The sequence below is a fragment of the Xyrauchen texanus genome, chromosome 30 (assembly GCF_025860055.1).
Source record: "Xyrauchen texanus isolate HMW12.3.18 chromosome 30, RBS_HiC_50CHRs, whole genome shotgun sequence".
NCBI classification, from domain to species: Eukaryota; Metazoa; Chordata; class Actinopteri; order Cypriniformes; family Catostomidae; genus Xyrauchen; species Xyrauchen texanus.
Window position 1 is genome coordinate 11,006,807 of NC_068305.1, and position 21,639 is coordinate 11,028,445.

General features: G+C 42.4%; 1 protein-coding gene across 2 annotated transcripts; it reads right to left on the bottom strand.

The window, feature by feature from the left end:
• Positions 1-292: 292 nt before the first annotated feature.
• Positions 293-20,406, bottom strand: LOC127624148 (cysteine-rich protein 2-like). Of its 2 annotated transcripts, XM_052098829.1 has the most exons (8): positions 20,259-20,406; positions 10,263-10,357; positions 8,876-8,933; positions 7,597-7,731; positions 1,701-1,769; positions 1,468-1,562; positions 933-990; positions 293-800 (listed from the first exon to the last, which is right to left on the bottom strand). In XM_052098829.1, exons 1-8 carry the CDS (start codon positions 20,299-20,301, stop codon positions 736-738), a joined length of 618 nt encoding a protein of 205 aa, XP_051954789.1. In that variant the 5' UTR covers positions 20,302-20,406; the 3' UTR covers positions 293-735. The 2 variants fall into 2 exon arrangements, with proteins under 2 accessions (XP_051954789.1, XP_051954790.1); XM_052098830.1 differs by lacking the exon at positions 7,597-7,731.
• Between the last annotated feature and the right edge of the window lie 1,233 nt (positions 20,407-21,639).

Genomic DNA, 21,639 nt, shown 5'->3' on the forward strand with positions numbered 1-21,639 from the left:
CAAACATTGAAACAAGATATTCATTGCTACACATATTCCATGTCAAAATAGTTTTTGATTGATGGTTCTTTTAAGAGTGCAAAGTATATGTCTATGGCAAGTGTAAATGAATAAACCTGAGAGTAATTTTGTACACAACCAGGTGAACCCACAATTGCCCTGGTTCAGACTGTTGTGAATGTAAAGTGATGTAACCATTAGTTTCTTTCTTTTTTTTATTTTCAGCATTCCACAACTGAAATGAAATAAAAAGAATTCAGTACATTTAACAATGCTTTTTTTTATTGCCAATACCAATATTTTAATACATAAACCAATCTCAAGTTGAAAGTACAGAGACCAGATGCTGTCAAATAATTATAATAAATACCTTTTCTAAAATGCTACACACACACACACACACACACACACACACACTGGATTTAATTTTAGCTGGTTAAGTTTAGTTTATGCCACAAAAAAAAAGAAAAAGAGAAAAAAACAGCTTAACATCTTAATTGCATTCTTACAAAATATAGAAAACATATACACTATAAATACAGCAGAAAGGCTAGACACATATTCCTGTTAGTAAGTAGTAATCCTAAAGCTGATATTAGTATGAATAATATGTACCGGCACTCTGTAGATTAAAATGATCAGTGCAGACTCAAGAACGAGAAGTTAACTTAAAGGAAACAGAGAAGTTTGAATCTAAGGGTGCAGATACCGCTGGTGTAAAAATGGTTGTGGTTCTCAGGGCTGGCTCTCTGTGTTCGGGTCCTCATATATGTAACTGCCAACACCTCCGGTGTTTACTCCTGAGCAAAAAAACAAAAACAAAAACGTCATCAGGCTATGAGAGGCATGGTTTTTATTGTTCTGAATTACACTGACTGAACGCTGACAAATCTCATTCTATGAATATCTGCAGAATTACATCGGAAATGTACCTTTTGGCCCAAAGAGAACAGCGTAACATGGTTTATGGCAGTAGGGCTGGCCATCGTGCTGCAGTTTGAAACAGAACCCTTGTATACTATTAAATGATACTTGTCTTCATGTGTCATTTCAAAACTTTATACATTGAACAAAAATATAATTTTAACTCCAGACATGTTTGAGCTGTACCTTCATGATATTTACAGACCTACCTCATGGATGATAAATGACTATAAAATTACAACATGATTTCTTTCTATTAAGCTAATGTGCAACACTGTAAAATATTGCCAGAATTGTACAAGATTTAACAGTAATTTCTGACAATAAAATACAGTTTTAAGAATTTTACTGTGAATTTAACACAGGCTAGGTCATTTTCTGTCACAAGAAAATGTAACTAAAAAATAGTGACAATCTAGGTTTTTAGATGTAAAAAATTCCCCGTCTGAACATTACAAAACAATTAATTAAATATACTGTAAGCATACAGTACATGTAATATACTGTAAGGATTACAGGAATATACTGTACATTTACACTAACCTCTGCATGGCTGCCTGGGGCCAGAGTCTTACTGCACCTCTCACATCGCAGACAGGGTCTGTGCCAGTCTTTACCCAGGGAGGTGACCTTTTCAGCTGAAACAAATAAAAGGAATCAAAGGCACATTTGTAAGCAGGCAACCTCAATAAATGCTAATGTATTTCCTGGCTGTATACATGTTCCAGCTCAAGTCCATATCTGGTGAATTTTAATGTCTGAATGTCAGTGCTTACCAAAGTACACTGTTTTGTTGCACCTTGGGCAGATGTTTGGCTCACCAGAGAATGAACTGAAGCTTGCAGCTGGAGAAAACCCGAAAGCAATTTGGTATAAAACAATCATTCACATGCAGTAAATATACATTTATTTACCATAAATCATGAGAATATACATCAAGGAATTCATTATTATCATCCTTTACATTGTCAAAGTAAAAAGAACTAGATTTTTACATTTTCTGGTTGCCAAGGTAGTTTCTTTTCAGTTGCAAGGGAGTTCCGGGTGGTTCCTATGGCATTACTAGATAGGACCGACATTTTGCACTAGGTGTAAATAGCGCCTGCCACACAGCATGGCTGTTTGCACTCCAATAGTCTGGTGGAAACACAAAAAGTAAAGCCAAACTGCACCCATAAGTGTCGCTGCAGTGGTGGGGTGTGTAAAGTAGGTGTGGATGTACTTTATTCATGCGGACAACCCGGGTTCAAATCTGCCTTTTGTACCACTTTTCCCCATTCTGTTTCCTGTCTCCACTCTTAATAGTTCCTTTAATACTACTTAAATTAATAAATAAAAATTAACATAATGGTTGATTGCTGTTATTTGGTCATGGTGACCGTAACGGGAGTTGAGAAAAAGGTTTGATCCAGGTTAAATTAACCATTGTTTTTCTTTCAGTAAAGGGAGGAGAGTTTCTCCCCTTTTATCCCCAAATGCCCAATTCCCAGTGCACTCTTAAGTCCTCGTGGTGCCAATGTGACTCGCTTCAATCCGGGTGGCGGAGGACGAATCTCAGTTGCCTCCGCGTCTGAGGCCGTCAATCCGCGCATCTTATCACGTGGCTTGTTGAGCGCATTACCGTGGAGATCTAGCGTGTATGGAGGCTTCACGCTATTCTCCGCGGCACCAAAGCACAACTCACCACGTGCCCCACCAAGAGCGAGAACCACATTATAGTGACCAAAAGGAGGTATACCCAACGTGACTCTACCCACCCTCGCAACCGGGCCAATTGGTTGCTTAGGAAGTCTCACTGGAGTCACTCAGCACGCCCTGGATTCGAACTTGTGACTCCAACTGTGATAGTCAGCATCTTTTACTTGCTGCGCTAGACAGGCCCCCTAGTAATATGGTTTTAATATAGTAACCATGTTTAATTTTGTGGTTACTATGAATTTACTACAAAATATTATGGTGATCCTATGGTTACTGCAGTAAAACCATGTTTACTTTTTGTAGGCAGATGCTAATTGCACCCTAGTAAAAATAATGGTAAATACTTTTTACACCCAAGTGCAAATAGTGGCAGATATTATTTGGTGTAGGGTGTCTGATGACTCTAAATAAACACAATAAATATGCTGCATTGATGCCAATAAACCACAGGTGTCAAACTCAAGGCCTGAGGGCCAAATTTGGCCTCGGTTAGGTAATTATTAAAATGTAGGATGGTTGGTGATCAGAACGTCTCATTGAACAATCAGTTAGTGCTTTCCTTATAAATATTTATGAGCCTTCCCCTGTCATCTTAACCTTATTTTTTGGATAGCATTTTGCACTCTCCAAAAACGGAACGAAACAGCGCTACATGGGCCAATTCCGCTCTTTCCACTATTTTTAGTGTATCACTTTAAGTCTAAATAGCATCTTTTGGTATTTTAACCTAGCCTCTGCCTTACTAGATGGTTGCTAGGTTGTTCAGGGTAGTTGATAGGCAGTTACTTAATGGCCATTTTTGTAATATTCTAGTTCTTCGATATGACTCGGATCATGTCAGTCTATGAGATTTTTTGACTTATTGTATCTTCCATCAGGCAAAATTTTTAATTTCAATTGCTTCGAAAAGTAATAGGACACTTCTCTTCAACAAGCCATACAATTTGAGGCATTATACTTTACACAAAGTTTAATAATTATTGTTAAGCATTTGTTCAAATCCCTCACAATAAGTATGATCATTTTCATTCTTTTTTACCACTAATTATTCGTTTTATTTGTTTTGCACATTTTTGACAGCACTATTGCAACAATTCTTCACCTTAAAACAATTATTATTATCAGTACATGACCATTAAAGTGATAGTTCACCAAAAAATGAAAATTCTTTCATCATTTACTCACCCTCATGCCACCCAAGATGTGTATGACTGCCTTTCTTCTGCAGAACACAAACTTTTAGAAGAATATTTAAGCTCTGTAGGTCCATACAATGCAAGTATATGGTAGCCAAAGTTTTGAAGCCCTAACATGCACATAAACACTGAATAAAAGTAATCCATAAGACTTAAGAGGTTAAATCCATGTTATCTGCAGCGATATGATTGGTGTGGGTGAGAAACAGCTCAATATTTGAGTCCTTTTTTACTATCACTCTCCACTTTCACTTTTACATTCTTCTTCTTTTGTTTTTGGAGATTCAAATACTTGGTGCATATTGCCACCTACTGGGCAGGGAGGAGAATTTATGGTAAAAAAGAGATTTAAATATTGATCTGTTTCTCACTCACACCAGGGCCGGATTCAGCCAGCCCCACTAGGGGGTGCAGGTAGAATATCAGGGGGGGCAAGTCATTTAACGGAACATTTAAATTTGACAAATATAGTGATTTGATTTATATTGTGATATATATCGATATGGCCAGAAATGAAAAAATATATTGTGAAATGAAAAAATCCTATATCGCCCAGCTCTAATCTATCAGCTCCTTTGATCCATTTGATTTGTCTTATAGGTTTTATGTTGGATGCCCTTCCTGACACTACCCTCTGCATTTACCCGGGCTTGGGACCGGCACAAATAGGACACTGGCTTGAGCCCTGTTGAGGCTGCATTTATCTTTTTTTTAATTTTTTTTATCTGTCTGTCTGTCTGTCTGTTTGTCTGTCTGTTTGTCTTCCTGTCTGTCTTGTCTGTCTGTCTGTCCTTTCGTTTATTTCAATCTTTTTTATTTCTTTTTTGGGTTTTTTTTGTTTTCATTTCTTTAGCTCTGTACACAGCATGGCTTATATCAGTCATTATAGCATCAGTCGTCTGCTTTTCTGTGCAAAAGTCCTTACAAATGCGTCCATATCTAGACCTGTTGTTATAGCCTTCTCGTGAGCCAGAATAACTAAATTTCTTTTTCTCTCATGTAGCATAGTGCGGCGGAAGGGGGTAAGAACACGAGACAAAGTGGAGAAAGAGCTCTCGCATGGCACAGATGATATTCCAATCACAAGTGAGGTCACATACATGCGATGGAGCTGAGGAAAGGCATTCTTATACCTGTGTAGATATGTGGAAATGGTGGAGAGGTCTACAAACTCTACGTTCTCATCATCATTAGTCTTTTTGAATTCTTTTTCCAACATTATTTTTGCGACAAGAATCTCATTGGAAAGTTTGTCACTGTCACTTTTTGCCATTTTTTGCAGAGGACTTAACATGGCAACATCCAGAAAAGAGGGAGATTGTGGTTGAAGGCAATTAACTGCTTTCATGAGATCCAGATTGCTTTTGGAGAATCTTGTCTCCATCTCTACAATGGCGATGTCCAAAATGTTGAGAAGAGCTCTCTTCAGAGCCTGGCTAGGAGTCATGGAGTCTTCTGCATGGCCTACAGTGGACATAACAACGCTACCTACGAGCAGTGAGCTCATTGTTCTTTTTCTTTTAGCAGCTGGTGCAGGCATGCTGGTTAATGTCTCACTCTCCTCATCTCTCATCTGCTTCAGAGCCTGCAGAGATGCACTGACTACTTCTGAAGCACAGCACAGGTCAACAGAATGAGCCTGCAGCATAGCATTTGCAGACTTCAAGGAACCCAGAACTTTGAGGAGGAATTTTCCTATTTCAAAGAAATGATGCCTCCTTAACATCATCAACAGCCCTGATGCCTCTGTACAGATATCAACAGCAGTGGCTCTGTCCTCTGTAACCTCTGACAGTCGTTTAAGGGAGGGAACATTATAGTTCTGTGACACATAATGACGGTGAAAAAAAGAGTGCAGTGATCCTGATAGATCAAAAAAGATTTTTGCACACGGCTCTCCTTGCATTGCATGGACCACGGCCAAGTGCAGCTGGTGGTTATAGCAGTGGATATAAGGAATATCCTTCCCTACCTTCTTTTGCAATAAGGCCTGAACCCCACCCCTGACCCCACTCATGACAGAAGCTCCATCATAGCACTGACTGATAATTTCAGCTGCACTATAGCCTGAGTCAGAAAGATGCTCAAGAATTTGTGTGGTAATAAATTCAGCATTTAACTGACTGAGGTCAAGCAGGCCAATCAGGTGTTCCTCTGGAATGCCTTTACAGACAAATCTAACCATGATTGACAGATTCTCCACATTACATCTGTCCCTCGTTCCGTCACTTTTGATGCAAAACCCAGCATAATCTGCTTTGTCATAATTACCTTTTATCTGATTTAATACCATTTTGGCCAGTGTTTCAATAATTTCATTTTGTATGTTGTGAGAGGTGTATTTTGCATTTGGTGGGATGTGTTTGTTAATTTCATTAAATTTGGGGTCCTTTGCCAGTGTGTAGTCAACCATTTTTAAGAACAGTCCTGCAGAGAAATCATCATCATTTGAACTTTCCACACTGCCACGAAGTGGAAGTTCATTTACTGCTAGGAACTGAACTACTTCTCCAATTGTTTTAATATAATACCTATTTTTTTCCATTTGTGTGGGCCCTATTAAATTACAAATGGTCTCCCCTGTGGCCTCTCTTTGGGACATTTTAGACCAGGCTTTTGCATTTTTTATGTGGCATTTACTTGATGTGTGCTTTGAGAATCCCTTGTCCTTTTCCAATGCAGTTTTCCAATTAGTAAATCCTTGTTTTGTGAAAACCAAATCCCTATCATTGTTCCCCCCAAATTTCTGACACAGGAAACAAAAGCACGCATCAAGCTTTGCTGAATATTCGAGCCATGGTCTCCCACGATACTAACCTGGGCAGAATGAGCGGGAGCTCTTGCCAAAATTACGTTTGGGGAAAACCAGAGCTATGGGTTGTGACGGTGCTTCAGTGTTTAAGCCTATGTTGTATTCATCCGCAACAGCCACGGATGGGCTGGGAACGACGGGGGATTCGGTCTCTGCTGCAGCTAATGCCCTAGCAGCCTCGTTGCTGCTGCCAGTGCTAGCTTTAGCAATCAGAAATCGGCGCATACTCGACTCGTCACTCGGTGCAAATTACAAGAGAAAGCGATAGAGAGATATGGAGGGAATGAGAACACGCTTACAGAAAGAGTAACCAAATAATTTCAGTGACTGACGGCGAAGGAAACTCAAAACAGGGGCTGAGCTCAGCTGATGACAGTGTGTCTGCCTGCTCCGCTCTGCAGTGACTGACTGAGACGTGAAGCTCAGCAGGTTCACCACAAGCCGGTGAAGCGGCCACGCCCTCCCTATGCATCTACCAATCAGTAGCTACTTTGAATGAGGGATAGAGAGCAGAGAGCGCTCACTCTGACCATTTTTCTTGAAATATTTTTTAAATTTGGGATCTTTGCATGCCATCACGTTTGGGGGGGCAGTCACGGCATTTGGGGGGGCATTGCCCCTCCTTGCCCATGCCTATATCCGGCCCCGCCCACACCTATCATATTGCTTCTAAAGGCATGTACTTATTCACTGGAGTCTTATGGATTACTTTTATCCTGTCTATATGTGCTTTTGGAGCTTAAAAATGTTGGCACCCATTCACTTGCATTGTATGGACCTACAGAGCTGAGATATTCTTCTAAAAATCTTCATTTGTGTCCTGCAGAAGAAAGAAAGTCATATACATCTGGGATGGCATGAATGTGAATTAATGATAAGAGAATTTTTATTTCTGAATGAACTATTCCTTTAGGTCACTGCATAAGGAGCTATATAAACAGAGCAAGATATTTCAGACAAACCCACCCTTCACTGGGCCCCTGGTAGGAGCAGATTCTTTCCTCTCATTAGCTTTGGCCTTTGTTTCCATGGCAATGGGGACAGGGGCATCGGTCACAGATGTCTCATAAACATATGAGCCAGCCCCACCAATATTTACACCTACAGAAAGACAAGATTAATCTTCTTCAACAAACTTTAACAATTTTTTGTAAACCAGCCAAAGATGATTTTGCTTGTCCTAGATTGTTTAAACTGGTCTTAGCAGGTTTAAAGTGGTTTCCCTGCCTAACCAGATGAAAAGTACAGAATCCCTTCCAAAACCAGCCAACTTTACCAGGCTGGGAGACCATCTTAGGCTGAATTAAGCTATTTTTTTCCTCATCTGTGAATCTACTTAAAGGAATAATTCACCCAAAAATGAAAATTCTCTCATCATTTACTCACTCTCATGCCATCCCAGATGTGTATGACTTTCTTTCTTCAGCAGAACACAATTTAAGATTATTAGAAGAATATCTTAGCTTAGTAGGTCCATACAATGCAAGTCAATGGTGGCCAGGCCTTTGAAGCTCCAAAAAGGAGATAAAGACAACATTAAAATAATCCATCAGTCTCTAGTGGTTTAATCAATGTCTTCTGAAGCGATCCAATCGTTTTTGGGATATAACTCCTTTTTCACTGTACATCTTGCCATTGCACCTTGGCACGATCATGATTTCAAGTTCGATTACATGTCCTAGTTTTTGACACATGTGCAAAGCACTAGATGGCGTTACATGAAGTTTAATCAAGCTTGAAATCACAATCGAAAATGAGATTGTTGTCAAGATTTATAGGGGAAAAGGAATTACATTTTGGTCTGTTGTCACCCAACAACGATTGCATCGCTTCAGAAGAAATTTATTAAACCACTGGACTCTTACTTTTATGATGCCTTCATATCTGATATTAGGACCTTCTAAGATCTGGCCACCATTCACTTGGATTGAATGGACCTACAGAGTTTAGATATTCTTCTTAAAATCTTTGTTTCTGTTCTGCACATCTGGGATGGCATGAGAGTGAGTAAATAATGAGAGAATTTTCATTTTTTGAGTGAACTATCCAATAAAACATTTAATTTTACTGCGTGTGCATTTCAATGCTTAATACAATCCATATAAAGACCAGAGATTTAAGAAATGTTGCAGCCTTGTCTGCCTAAATAAGAATCTGTAACATCAAAGCAAAGAGTGCCCTAATTCTGGCAAGTACTACAAATGATGAACAGAGGGATTCCAGACACTAATTAGACATACTGCACCTTTTGGTCCATAGAGGGCAGCATAGCATGGCTTGTGGCAGTATGGTTTCCCATCATGCTGTGAACAGAGAATAAAGCACATCACTGAGATTAATTAAGCATCCAGTTCCTGCCATCCTTGTCTGATGTCATACAAAATGAGCATCTGTGCTTTCCAAAGATCAAAGAATGTAATTTTCTCAACATCTAAAAAGCAAATAGTTAACTGTACTGGATGATATTTGTCTAACACTAAAGACTAAAGACTTTTCACTTCATATGATATTGAAGAACAAACAGGTGTGACATCATTTAGAACCAACTTTTGGCCAAAACGAAGGTGTTTTTGAGTTTTTCACTGAACTGTTCGATATGCTGCTTCATTCATGTGCTGTCGGCAGCCAAAAGCCATTCACACATCACAAAGTAAGATATACCTCTGATCTTCCTGTTAATCTTTTGTCTGTATTCTACCCATTAACACTCTTTTATACTCTTTGCATTAAAATCAGTGTCATTATATATTACAATAACAGAGTGTAATCGGTGCACATATAACATGTTAGCGCATTAGCGCCTCGAATTTTAAAATGAAACATTACAAATGACACATTATCTACTGCGTGCATATTACTTTAAAACAGCTTCTTTTACTGATATTGTGTTAATTCTACTTGTAGGAGACATTTTAATGTCATATTAGTTGATGTTTTACAAGTAGTTTTGTGCGTGCGTCCTCATATATAAATGTCTCTAAACATCTCACCCTACAGCGTGGCGTGTCTAAATTTCGAAATTTGGTGCTGTCAGCTTTGAGGCCATCTTTATCCTAGTGTAGTTCTCCTAAAAGTTGAGTTGAGTTAAAATTTTTACAGTCTTTCTTTTCTAGGAAAATTAAGCAAGAATATTTATGACTCTTGCATTCAGGTGTGTTTGTAATGGTAGCCAGCTGGTATGGGCTAGCTGTGCAGTGTGTAATCCACTTTCTGGGCATTATGAGATGGACTAGTGACTGAGGCTAGGGCATATGACTTTTCTAGCCTACTTGCTAGCACATTTGCCTGCCATGCTGGAGATTGCCGATTCGAATCCCAACGTTGAGTCGAGTAGGACCGGTGACGTATAAACATTTTGCTTTCTAAAATGAAAAAGTCATGTAAACGCATGAGATGAAATAGCAAAGGGCAAATCAAGTTCATGGTTGTGATGTAAACTAAAGGCTTATGGTTATTTTTTTTAACTACACGCTTTTTTACATGTCCTGCTCAACTTCAACAGGAAATTCATCAACACAGAAATGAAAATTGTAAACTGCAGATGATTGCATTTTTCAAACCAATTCATGGTTTCCTTTACTTCTAAATTTGATTCCTTTTCTGTCTTTGTTCTTTGCTTTTCTTCCTCTCACCTCTGCATGTCCTCCTGGATTCAGGATCTTGTTACAGCGTTCGCACTTCAGACAGAATTTGTGCCAGTCTTTCCCCAGAGATGTCACTTTCTCCGCTGTGAGACACAAAGTTATATGCTCATTTTGCAGATCAACATTTATTTGAAGATGTCATTAAGAAGCTGATTTAAGATTTGGCTCTTTGAAAAGAAATGCCTTTAAATTATATTTAAAAGCATAATGAAAGACATTTTCATCATAACAATTGTGCTGTATGCTAATTACTCTGTAGACACATTTACTGTAATTGTGCATGGAAAAGATCAGAGATTTTAGATTATACAGTAACTACATTTACAAGGAAATATATGTGTGTGTGTGCAAGGTAGCAAAAGAAAAAAGACTTACACTGGCGGCCAAAAGTTTGGAATAATGAACAGATTTTGCTCTTTGCAGAAATTAGTACTTTTATTCACCAAAGTGGAATTCAACTGATCACAATGTGTAGTCAGGACATTAATAACGTGAAAAAGTACTATTACAATTTTAAAATATTTTTCAGAACTTCTTAAACTAATTCATTGAGTTCTCATCAAAAAATACTCCATGTACAGCAATGACAGCTTTGCAGATCCTTGACATTCTAGCTGTCAGTTTTTCCAGATACGCGTGTGACATTTCACCCCACACTTCCTGTAGCACTTGCCATAGGCTATCTTGTCGGGCAATTCCCATTCACATTAGAATCTAGCTGATCCCACAAAAGCTCAATGGGTTTAAGATCCATAACACTCCTTTACAATTATCTGTTGTCCAATGTCTGTTTCTTTGCCCACTCCAACATTTTATTTTTGTTTTTCTGTTTCAAAAGTGGCTTTTTCTTTGCAATTCTTCTCATAAGGCCTGGACCCCTGAGTCTACTCTTTACTGTTGTACATGAAACGTCTAGGTTATGAATGTAACCTCCGTTCCCGATGGAGGGAACAAGACATTGTGTCAGAGAAGCGGGTCTCTCTTGAGCACCGAATATACCTCTGAACTATAAAAAAGGCCAATGAGAAGTTGGCAGCTAGTATTTGCATACCCCGCCCCCGGACATACGGGTACAAAGGCAAGGCAAATACTAGAGTTCATTCAGGATTTTTCTGAGGAGCCGTAAATGGTTCGGCCACTACAGCGGCTCGGCTCAGCGACGTGGCCGGGAAGGACACAACGTCTCATTCCCTTCATCGGGGAACGGAGGTTACATTCGTAACCTAGACGTTCCCCTTCTGTCGCTCTCTCCACGTTGTGTCGGAGAAGCGACACTAGGGGTCCAATTTAAATTACACCATGTGCTGAGCCGTGTACGTGGTCTGACACAGGAGCGGGCAGGTGTTTTTACGTGCCAGACGACCAGCTGTATCAGACTGCACATACCCTTCCCCAATGCCCCACAAAAGTCGTCGGAATCCTTTTGGTTACCCTGACAGGGGAACAAGGTGACGCTTGCCAACCTGGGAATGGGCCAAGCCTGGCTGGGCCTCTTTTCTCTCTATGTTTCTCGCATAGAGCAATAGACAGCCGGGGCCCTTACACGCACTGAGGGAAGGGGGTCTTACCCAATTTCCTATTCTTTCAGGGGGAAAAGACCCTGCGGAGACCACCCCTACCCAGCTGGGGAGGTAAGGTGGTGAATACATCACGTGTTTTTAGGCGACACGTGGAAGTGGCGCGGTGGTAGATCCAGCCTCAGCGAGGGGGGAGTTGCTACACACAGCGACCGAAGGGCAGCCGGAACTTACCCAAGGAAAACGCGGGTCCGCTCGTAAGGGGACCGTATCGCGGAAAATACACACGGGGGAGTCCGCGTAGGAGTCCTCACCCTGTGGAGCACCTATTCCAGTACAGGGTAGATTTGAGTACCCGCAGTGGATTGGGTCGAACTGCGGACCCATGAGGTCTAGGGAGGAATCGACCAGGGATTCGAGTTGAGTGAAATCTCCTGGGAAAAAAGACACACAGTTTTACCTCAAGCGAGGGAAAGGGCGTATATGCAAGCGATTCACCCGGTCAGCCCATCAGCGTGTTACCGAGTTCTACTGGCTTGGACCTGAGAAAACAGGGGATGAAACTGACTCAACCCTGAGATTATAGTATCTCGTAAATGTGTTGGGTGTCACCCAACCCGCTGCTCTACAAATGTCTGCCAGGGAGGTACCCCTGGCCAGTGGCCACGAGGATGCAACACTCCTTGACGAGTGAGCTCTGACCCGCAAGCGGGGGGTGGGTGGGGGCACGGCCTGAGTGTGATAAGTCAATGAAATGGCATCTACTACCCAGTGGGAAAGCCTCTGTTTGGAGACAGCGTTTCCTTTCCGCTGTCCCCCAAAGCATACAAAGAGCTGCTCAGAACATCTAAGGTCCCAGGAGGGGAACAGGCTTGGCCGGGAGGGATTTAACCTCCGGGCGCCTCTTAAGAACCTGATGATTAAGTCGTGCTTACCAAGGGACTTACCGTCTACTGCGTCTTCAAGGTGGACAGGGACAGCCTCCCCTCCAACCTCTCTTGCAGGAATAGGAGCACTGACCTAACTGCGCACCTCTGTGGGTCTTCGGCCCGGGAAGAACTCCAATTTGCGAACAAGCGCCACTTCAGGGTGGCCTGGTGGAAGGGGCTCTGGCTTGGTAGATCGTGTCTACGACAGTAGGTGGTAGGCCAGCTAGATCTTCCGCGTCCCGTCCAGGGACCAGACGTGGAGTTTCCAGAGGTCTGGATGCAGATGCCAGAGCGTGCCCTGCCCCGGAAGGTCCTTCCTCAGGAGAATTCGCCAGGGAGGGGCTGTAGCGAGGAGTATGTGGTCCGAGAACCAGGCCCCGCGGGCCAGCTGTGTGCCAGCGCATCTGCCCCAAGGGGAGCCTCTGTTCGGCCATACCAGAGCGGGCAGTGGGAGGTCTCTCGGGAGGCAAGCGGGTCTACCTGGGCCTTGCCGAATCATTCCAAATTCAGCTGAACCGACTGGGGATGAAGCCTTCACTCTCCACTGGGCAAGTGTTGTCGTGACAGCGCGTCCGCTACCACATTAAGTTTGCCGGGGATGTGAGTGGCACGCAGCAACCTGAGTCGCGGCTGGCTCCAAAGGAGGAGACGATGGGCGAGTCGTGACATGTGGCGGGAGCGTACGCCGCCTTGGTGATTTATGTACGCTACCGCAGTGGTGCTGTCTGACTTGATTAGGACATGTTTGTCTCGAATTAACGAGAGAAACTGTTGCAGGGCAAAGAAAACAGTCAACAACTCTAGGCAATTGATATGCCAGCGCAGCGGTGCCCCTCTCCAAAGGCCTGCAGCTGTGTGCCCGTTGCAAACGGCGCCCCAACCCGATTTGGAGGCGTCGGTAGTGACCAGAATGTGTCAGGAACACCTGCTGCAGGAAGGCAGAGGTCTGTCCAGGGTTTGAGTGTTTGGCGGCATGCGGGGTGATTATCACACGGTGCGTGCCGTGGCGCCATGCTCGTCTCGGGACTCGAGTCTGAAGCCGGTGCTGAAGCGGTCTCATATGCATCGACCCCAGTGGCGTGACTGCGGCGGAGGACGCTTTATGCCCCAGGAGCCTCTGGAAGAGTTTTTAGAGGGACCGTTGTGCCTGGCTTGAACTTTGCGAGGCATTTCAGCACCGACTGTGCAAGCTCGTTGGTGAGATGTGCAGACATTGAGACTGAGTCTAACTCCATGCCGAGAAAGGAGATGCTCTGAACCGGAGTGAGCTTGCTCTTTTCTCGGTTGACCTGAAGCCCCAAGCGGCTGAGGTGTTTGAGCACCTGGTCTCTGTGAAGGGGGGGCGGGGCCTGGAAAACTGAATTGCGTAACCGAGTCGAATGGTCCGGTACAGCCAGCGTGACGGGTTGGGCAGTGAAAGACATGCCTCCAAACTCCGTGCTGGGGGTACCAAGGGGACAAGTATTTTGGACGTACCCGGTGGGGGTTTCGCAGGGGGGCGAAACAGGTAGTGTGGCGTCGGGAGGCAAGGGTGCGTCCCGAGGCTTTGGTGCTGAGAACAAACTTGAAGCACTTACCTTGCTCCGCACCTGGCAGGGGGCGGGTTCGTGACTGGAGGAGGAGATCCGGTTGTAGGCATCCTCTAGACTTGTCAGAACCGGCCGGCCGGGGGACAGTCGTGGGGCTGAAGGCGGACTGTGGCCGCGTCCAGCATGCCGGGACTGTTGAGGCCTGGCAGAAAAGTGCCATGAGAACGGCATTTGTGGGCCAGGTGACCCAGAGACAAAAAAGGAAATAGCTCTATTATTGAGAATGTGAGTACCGCAGCCCCCGTTAGGGGGAGCGGCAAATGAAATTAATTCAACAAAAGATTCTCCTCCCGACCCCCCACCGGGGAACGGAGTGGTCTTACCAGCTCTGGAGCTAACGTCTCGGTCTCTGGGTCGGTCATCTCAGGGGCGCCTGGGAGCCATCCTAGTCCTCGAGGGGGTCCGTGAGATGAGGGGGCGTCCATCTTCCGCGGGGAGCTCGACGCCGGGGCTGAGAGCTGAGCCTATGTTTGTTGAGGCGGAGCACCGCTTTTCTTTCTTTCTTGAAAGCCGCAGGAGGACACCCTCGGCGAGCAGACAGGGCATGGCGTGCTTTGTCTACCTCCTCTACTGCGACCAGGTCCAGTCCATGCGTTTCCGGACCACGAGGGTGGCCATCGCCTGTTCGAGTGCAGTTCCTGCGGCATGTCAAGAACAGGACTACCCAAGTGCAAATTTTGGAGTGCCTTGGCCCAGTGGACTTGCAGGAGGGGGCCATGGCGTGCAGGGGGGAGTGGTCTGCGACCGCTCTACCACCGAGGGTAGTGAGAGCAGAGGAGCGAGGAAGCTTGGGGGGTGCGTGGCTGTGAGCGGCGCACCTGCCCGTGGAACCAATCAAATAGTCGTGAGGGGGAGGGGGACGGGATTTCTCCGGTCCAACCTCGCGCTCGCGGTACCCGTGGAAGCATATCGGACCTCTGTGCATCAGGCTCAGACTGGCCTCGCAGACCCGGAGGTGGCGGCGCAGACGAGTCATCAACATCAGACGCCGCTGTAACGCTCTCCGATGCAGCGGTGATTATCGTCATAATCCCGGGAGCTCTAGGGACCGGCAGGCCGGCCGTGAAGCGGACCGCACTCATCCTGAGCAAATGGGAGCAAGCAAGCGTGCCGGGGAGGCGGGTGGTTCGTGGGGATTTACCCGGCGAACCGGCCCGTCATTGTCCCCAAATCGTCTTCATCGCCCGCGGTGCCTGCCTCAATCCCGTTGGAAAGAGGCGAGGGGGGGCGGCTGAAGTGGCTTTCTCTCATGACAAAAGAAAGCCGGTGACCGCAATGCTGCCACAGTTATGTTCTCGCACTGAGAACATAACCTATTGGAGAGAAATCGCTCATCCCGAGCTCGGACGGAAGCCAGCAAGCGTACCGGGGAGGCGGGAGGTTCGCGGGGATTTGCCCGGCGAACACAGCCCGTCTTTGCCCCCAAATCACCTTCATCGCCCGCGGCACCTGCCCCAATCCCGTGGGAAAGAGGCGAGGCGCGGGGTTCATTCAGAAATGAAGGACTGCTGGGTGGAGTCGTCAGGTGGTGTCGCCGAATGGACGGAGCTGGGAGACGCAAACAGCATGCACAACCATAGGCTCCGAAGAAAATTTCTGAATGAACTCTAGTATTTGCCTGACCTTTGTACCCGTATGTCCGGGGGCGGGGTATGCAAATACTAGCTGCCAACTTCTCATTGGCCTTTTTTCATAGATCAGAGGTATATTCGGTGCTCAAGAGAGACCCCTAGTGTTGCTTCTCCGACACAACGTGGAGAGAGCGACAGAAGGGGAACTGGTGTTTAGTGGGTAGAATTCAACGAAGCTGTCAGCTGAGGACATCTCTCAAAAATAGAATTATCCTCTTGTTTTATTGTACATCTGGCCTCTACATTTCTGTTTCTGTTCTTGTTAGAGCCAGTTGTCCTTTGTCTTTGAAGACTGTCGTGTACACCTTTGTAGGAAATCTTCAGATTTTTGGCAATTTCAAGCATAGTATAGCCTTCATCCTTCAAAATAATGATTGACTTATGAGTTTCTAGAGAAAACTATTATTGACCTTAATCAGTCTATTTCATACTGTGGCAACTCAAAAATAAACACTAAGACAATGTTAAGCTTCTTTTAATGAACCAAATAGCTTTCAGCTGTGTTTGATATAATGGCAAGTGATTTTCAAGTACTAAATTAACAATTTAGCATGATTACTTATGGATAACGTGTTGGAATGATGACTGCTGGAAATGGGGCCTGTCTAGATTTGATCAAAAATGAAAATTTTCAAATAACGATGTACTGTTTTTGACATCGGTAATGTCCTGACTATATTTGTGATCAGTTGAAGGTCACTTTGGTAAATTAAATTACCAATTTCCTTCCAAAACAGCAAAGTCTGTACATTATTCCAAACTTCTCCCGATCTTCCCGATTGCCACTCGCTATGGCTGGAAATGACACTGTGGTGGGAATTTTTCACATTTTTAGTTTTAACTTTAGTGAGTTAATGTGAGTGACTGATACCACAGAGGAATAATGTGAACCCTTATGTTCAATAAAATTTCAATCTCTGTTTACTGTCTCAGAAGATGTCAGGGAGAGGTGGAGGGCAGAGAAACACTCTTATGGAGTGAAAGGTTCTTATCAGATCTGTCCACTGTCAGATCCAGCCCAGAATATTCCAGGCACATGCCTCAGGGAGCACAGAACACCCTCATGAGCCATTGTCCACAGAACAGTGCACTCGTCATGTCAGAACCGCACAATAAACTTTTAGGTCACACTTTGAATAATCCAGGCAGGAACAACACATAAAACAAAATGTTCATGAGGTAACATCAAAATGAACTGTTTTTTATTCACAATATTACTTAACATCCCTGAAACAACCAAAACTCACTTTAAAACCAAATGGAGAGACTATGAATTCGGCCACAGGAGGTCAAAAGTTCTGTAGCTGAAATCAATCTGTGCTTACCGAAATTCAAAACCACTGCCCCCAGTGGCCTAAATTGGTAGTGTTTTGCGGTGAAATGTCCATCGGGTGGCGCCAAAAGCAAGTTGTATTTTTAGTTGTAAATAATATCATACAGTCAACAGGGGCCCATTCCTCGTACTTTGATTTGGGAGTTATCTGGATTTCATTGTTGATGATTTGACCCGGTCCTGGATTGTTATGTTATTCGAAGAACATCTCAGAGTTGCTTTCATGGCAAGTGTGTCAGCTCAAACCTGCTCTGGAGCAGGATAATTTAACATAAATGTAAGAGCAGTGTCGTTCTTGCGGGAAGACTTGCAGCTGTACATCACTGCACCATTAGCTGGGTAATTCCCAGCCAATCACATGTAAGCTGTTGCTTTATAAGTCTGCTCACAATCTATTGCATTGCTGTTTCAGTGTGCTAACACGGCAATCTCCACCACCCCACCACCACCAGTTGAGTCCCGTCCTGCACGGGGGTAGGCTCCTCGCCCCTGTGTCCTATCTCCGGTAGGATATGACGGTTCCAAGTACAACTCCTTCGGACCGCTAGACGGGGCCTACGCCAAAGAGAGACATTACTTTTCTGTTTTATATTCATTAAATAAATGTCATCTTAAATCTCACTCAAGTCTGCAAGTCTTCCTGATAGAAACAGGATTAGATCGCACCTTGATCAGCAGGCGATACTGGAAATCTGTTACAGCCTCAGCATTATTCTTATGAGAGCATCTTTTTGAATCAGAGGCGGTTATACATTTAGTATTATTATTTTATGAATAATTTAAAATAAAATAATAATATTGTAGATAATAATAGAAACAGCACATTTTGTTCTTTTAGAGGTACTTTATGTGAGGGAGTAGTCTTTTTTCCAGAATAAAAAAAATCAAAATTTGTGCATAAACTTTTGGGTTTTCTGTCTGCATTGACCTTGGTTCTTAGCGCTCTCTACTGCTCAACAGATGAAAATAACTTCATGAATGAGCGATGTCTGCATTTGTGCTATTAGAAAAGGGTACATGATAGCCCTTTTACATCATTAAAAATCTTTGTTTTCCGGTCATGTAAGAACTCCAGATTTTAAAGAGAGCTTTTATGCCTTTGCGCATTTGTAAAGTTCATTTAGGTAAGTGCATTGAAATAATAATAAAAAAGTTGCAAATGTAAGTGCAATTGAAAATAATATTACCCATTTAATATATATATAATATAATATACTCCACTTCAACCTTTTTTCTTTATCTTGGCTGATTTAGCTGTGTTTCCTTTTTTAAATTACTTGCTGTTTGGCCGGGTTTAACATTAATGTTACGCTATAAATTAATTCATTAATACAGAAATATCTTGTAGTATAAATTGTACTACTTTATAGGCCTATATATATATATAGACCTATAAAGTAGTAAAATTTATACTTTTTTTCTGTCTTTCTCCTCACAAAGCACATCTTTTTCCACAATCACACATTCCCACACAGCAAAATATTAACAAGATTAATAACCAAATGTTTTAGTGGTGCAAACAAATGCGCATGGAGTTTAACAGACAGCAATTAATCCCCGTCTCTAGACTTCCTGGGCTCGCAATGCCCTCTTAACCCTAATTATTAAATGAGCTGTTTCCACAGTGAAGATATGCAAGGCAATTTTTTTTCTTACAGTACGTTACAGAGGTTGAAAACACTTCATAAACAATAGAGAAAAAGAGTTTTAGATCTACTGATGTATAATGACAGTACACCTATTAGTGTTAGTCAGTGGTTGGAAAGAGAAAGGCCATTTTTTAGGCATAGATCAATTGGAGTAATTGCAGGTTGCCACTTTTTACAATGTAGACTCAAAACTTCAGTTGTTAATTTACAGTGAAAGCATTAACATTTGTTTCACTATGTAAAAAAGAACAAACTGACAGCTTGCTGGAGGGGGTTACACAAAATAAGAGATAGAAAAATTAAACAGATGACAGCTGTTAATGATAAATAATACATTGTACATATAATGTCTAATTAATGACCAATTATGCTGTGGGAACAAATGCCAAACAACGCCTGCGGTTCAAAATAATCTCTCAGCTAGTTACATTCAATGAGAAGAGGATGAATGAAGAAAGAAATGAAAACTAAGAGGAGCGCAGTTTAACATATATTCCAATAAATCAAAATGTGGTTCACACCCCATTAACAGAAGGATTTCTGAGAATGTAAAAACACATGGAAAGTAAAAGGCCTATAAATAATGTGTAGACTGGAAAAAAGAGTGAAGTAGGTATTTACAAGACCCTAAAAATGGGTCAATCTGTGGTAGCCGTATATGCCTCTGAAACTTTGGTGTATTGGTTGATACAAATTCAATTTTTCTTTCACTCATGACTGTTAAATACATTTTAATAAATAAATACATTCATTAAATTAAGTTGCACATAAACTGTAAAATATTCCATAAAACATTATCCATAAAAGAAGATTTGTATGATATTGAAAAGCCACCTAATAATTATTATTTCACACCTGTTCAAAGAATATAAAGTGCCATGAGATGATCAGGGTCTGAGATACTGTCTGTTTCATATACTCTTAACCACCATAATCATGGATTATTATTTCTGCAATAATCAAAATCTCTCATATTCATATTTGCAGTTGCATATAGCATAGGTTATCTCACATCTAAGATGACCAAGGCGGATACAATTGCATGATTAGCTTCCAGCTTCTATCAAGTTGACAAATCTTAATCATAAAACGTAATTCATTTAGTGAGAATATGTTCGCTCGTGATTAGATTAATATCAAGCCCAATGCATACTGTATTATGCATCGCACGATGTAAGCTATAATGCATACATAACACGATAAACGGAATTGGAGAGAATTCTGACAACTAAATGAACAACAAATACGATGCAGACAGTCATTTCGCCAGAGTGGACATTGTTTTAATCTACAGTAGTGGCATTGCAAAAAGCAAGGAAAAAAAAAGACCACTTACCAAAATAAACTGTTTTCTCACATTTGGGACATTTTGATGCCATGTTAAATAAAAAGCTACACGTTCCTTTGATTTAAGGCAAGTTATTATCTTTTATTTAGATTGAATAAATGCGCGAGCGCATCCCCCTTTCAATATATTCAGAGCGCGGATCCTCCCTCAATTACGTCAGAAGGCAAGTGAATGTGCTCAATGATGTCAGCGCACTCACTCACTCACTCACTCTCCAACCATCCATCCATCCATCCTAGTGATCGGGAAGTAAAGACAGTCTGCGTCCACCTGCATTCCTCTTATTACCTATCACACTAATTTCTTTGCATTGATAATAGACAGATTATTTCAGGTGGAACACAAAGAATATGATAGGTGGAATGTTAAGGACTGACAGCCCCTGTCTTTCATTGCATCTTTTTTTTCTTTCTTCCATACAATAAAAGTGAATGGTGACTAAGGCTGTAAAGTGAATAAGATGTTCTTCTTTTTCAAATGTCAGTGACCAATTATTTTCAAATTATGTGACAATTTGAAATCAGAGATTTTGTTATAGGCCTACCAAAAAAAAATAAAAAATAAAATTCTTTGCTTAATTTGCTCGATGCATTGCATAATTTAAAAGTTTTCTTAATAAATTCAGCAGGCTTATGCCTCATGAATGTGAGACCAAACCATGCGTTTCTTGAATTCAAGCAGATGGAGGGCTATATTTGGCCCCTATAAAATGAAAATGCGAAGACAGAAACTAATAATAAAAGTTCAATTAAATTTTTTATATATATATTCTTCCCAATTTGGAATGCACAATTCCCAAATCGTTCTAAGTCCTCATGGTGGCGTATTGACTCACCTCAATCCGGTTGGCGGAGGAAGAATCTCAGTTGCCTCTGCTTCTAAGACTGTCAATCCACGCATCTTATCGCATGGCTTGTTGAGCTCGTTACCGCAGAGACATAGTGCGCGTGGAGGCTTCACGCTATTCTCCGCGACATCCATACACAACTCACCATGCGCCCCACTGAGAGTGAGAACCACACATTATAGTGACCATGAGGACGTTACCCCATGTGACTCTACCCTCCCTATCAAGCGGGCCAATTTGGTTGCTTGGGAGACCTGGCTGGAGTCACTCAGCACACCCTGGATTCAAACTCACGACTCAAGGCGTGGTAGTCAGCCAATACTCGCTGAGCTACCCAGGTCCCAAAAGTGATGTTGTTAATATATTTTACATTTGCCTTTTTGAAATTTGTATTTATTCATTAATAATTTTTTTTTAAATAGTTTTAACAGTGCTATTTGAAACTAGACCAAAGTAAACAACATGGAAGCATGGATCTTCACAACCATGGTTAGATGTAACATGATTTCTTTAAAACAACCT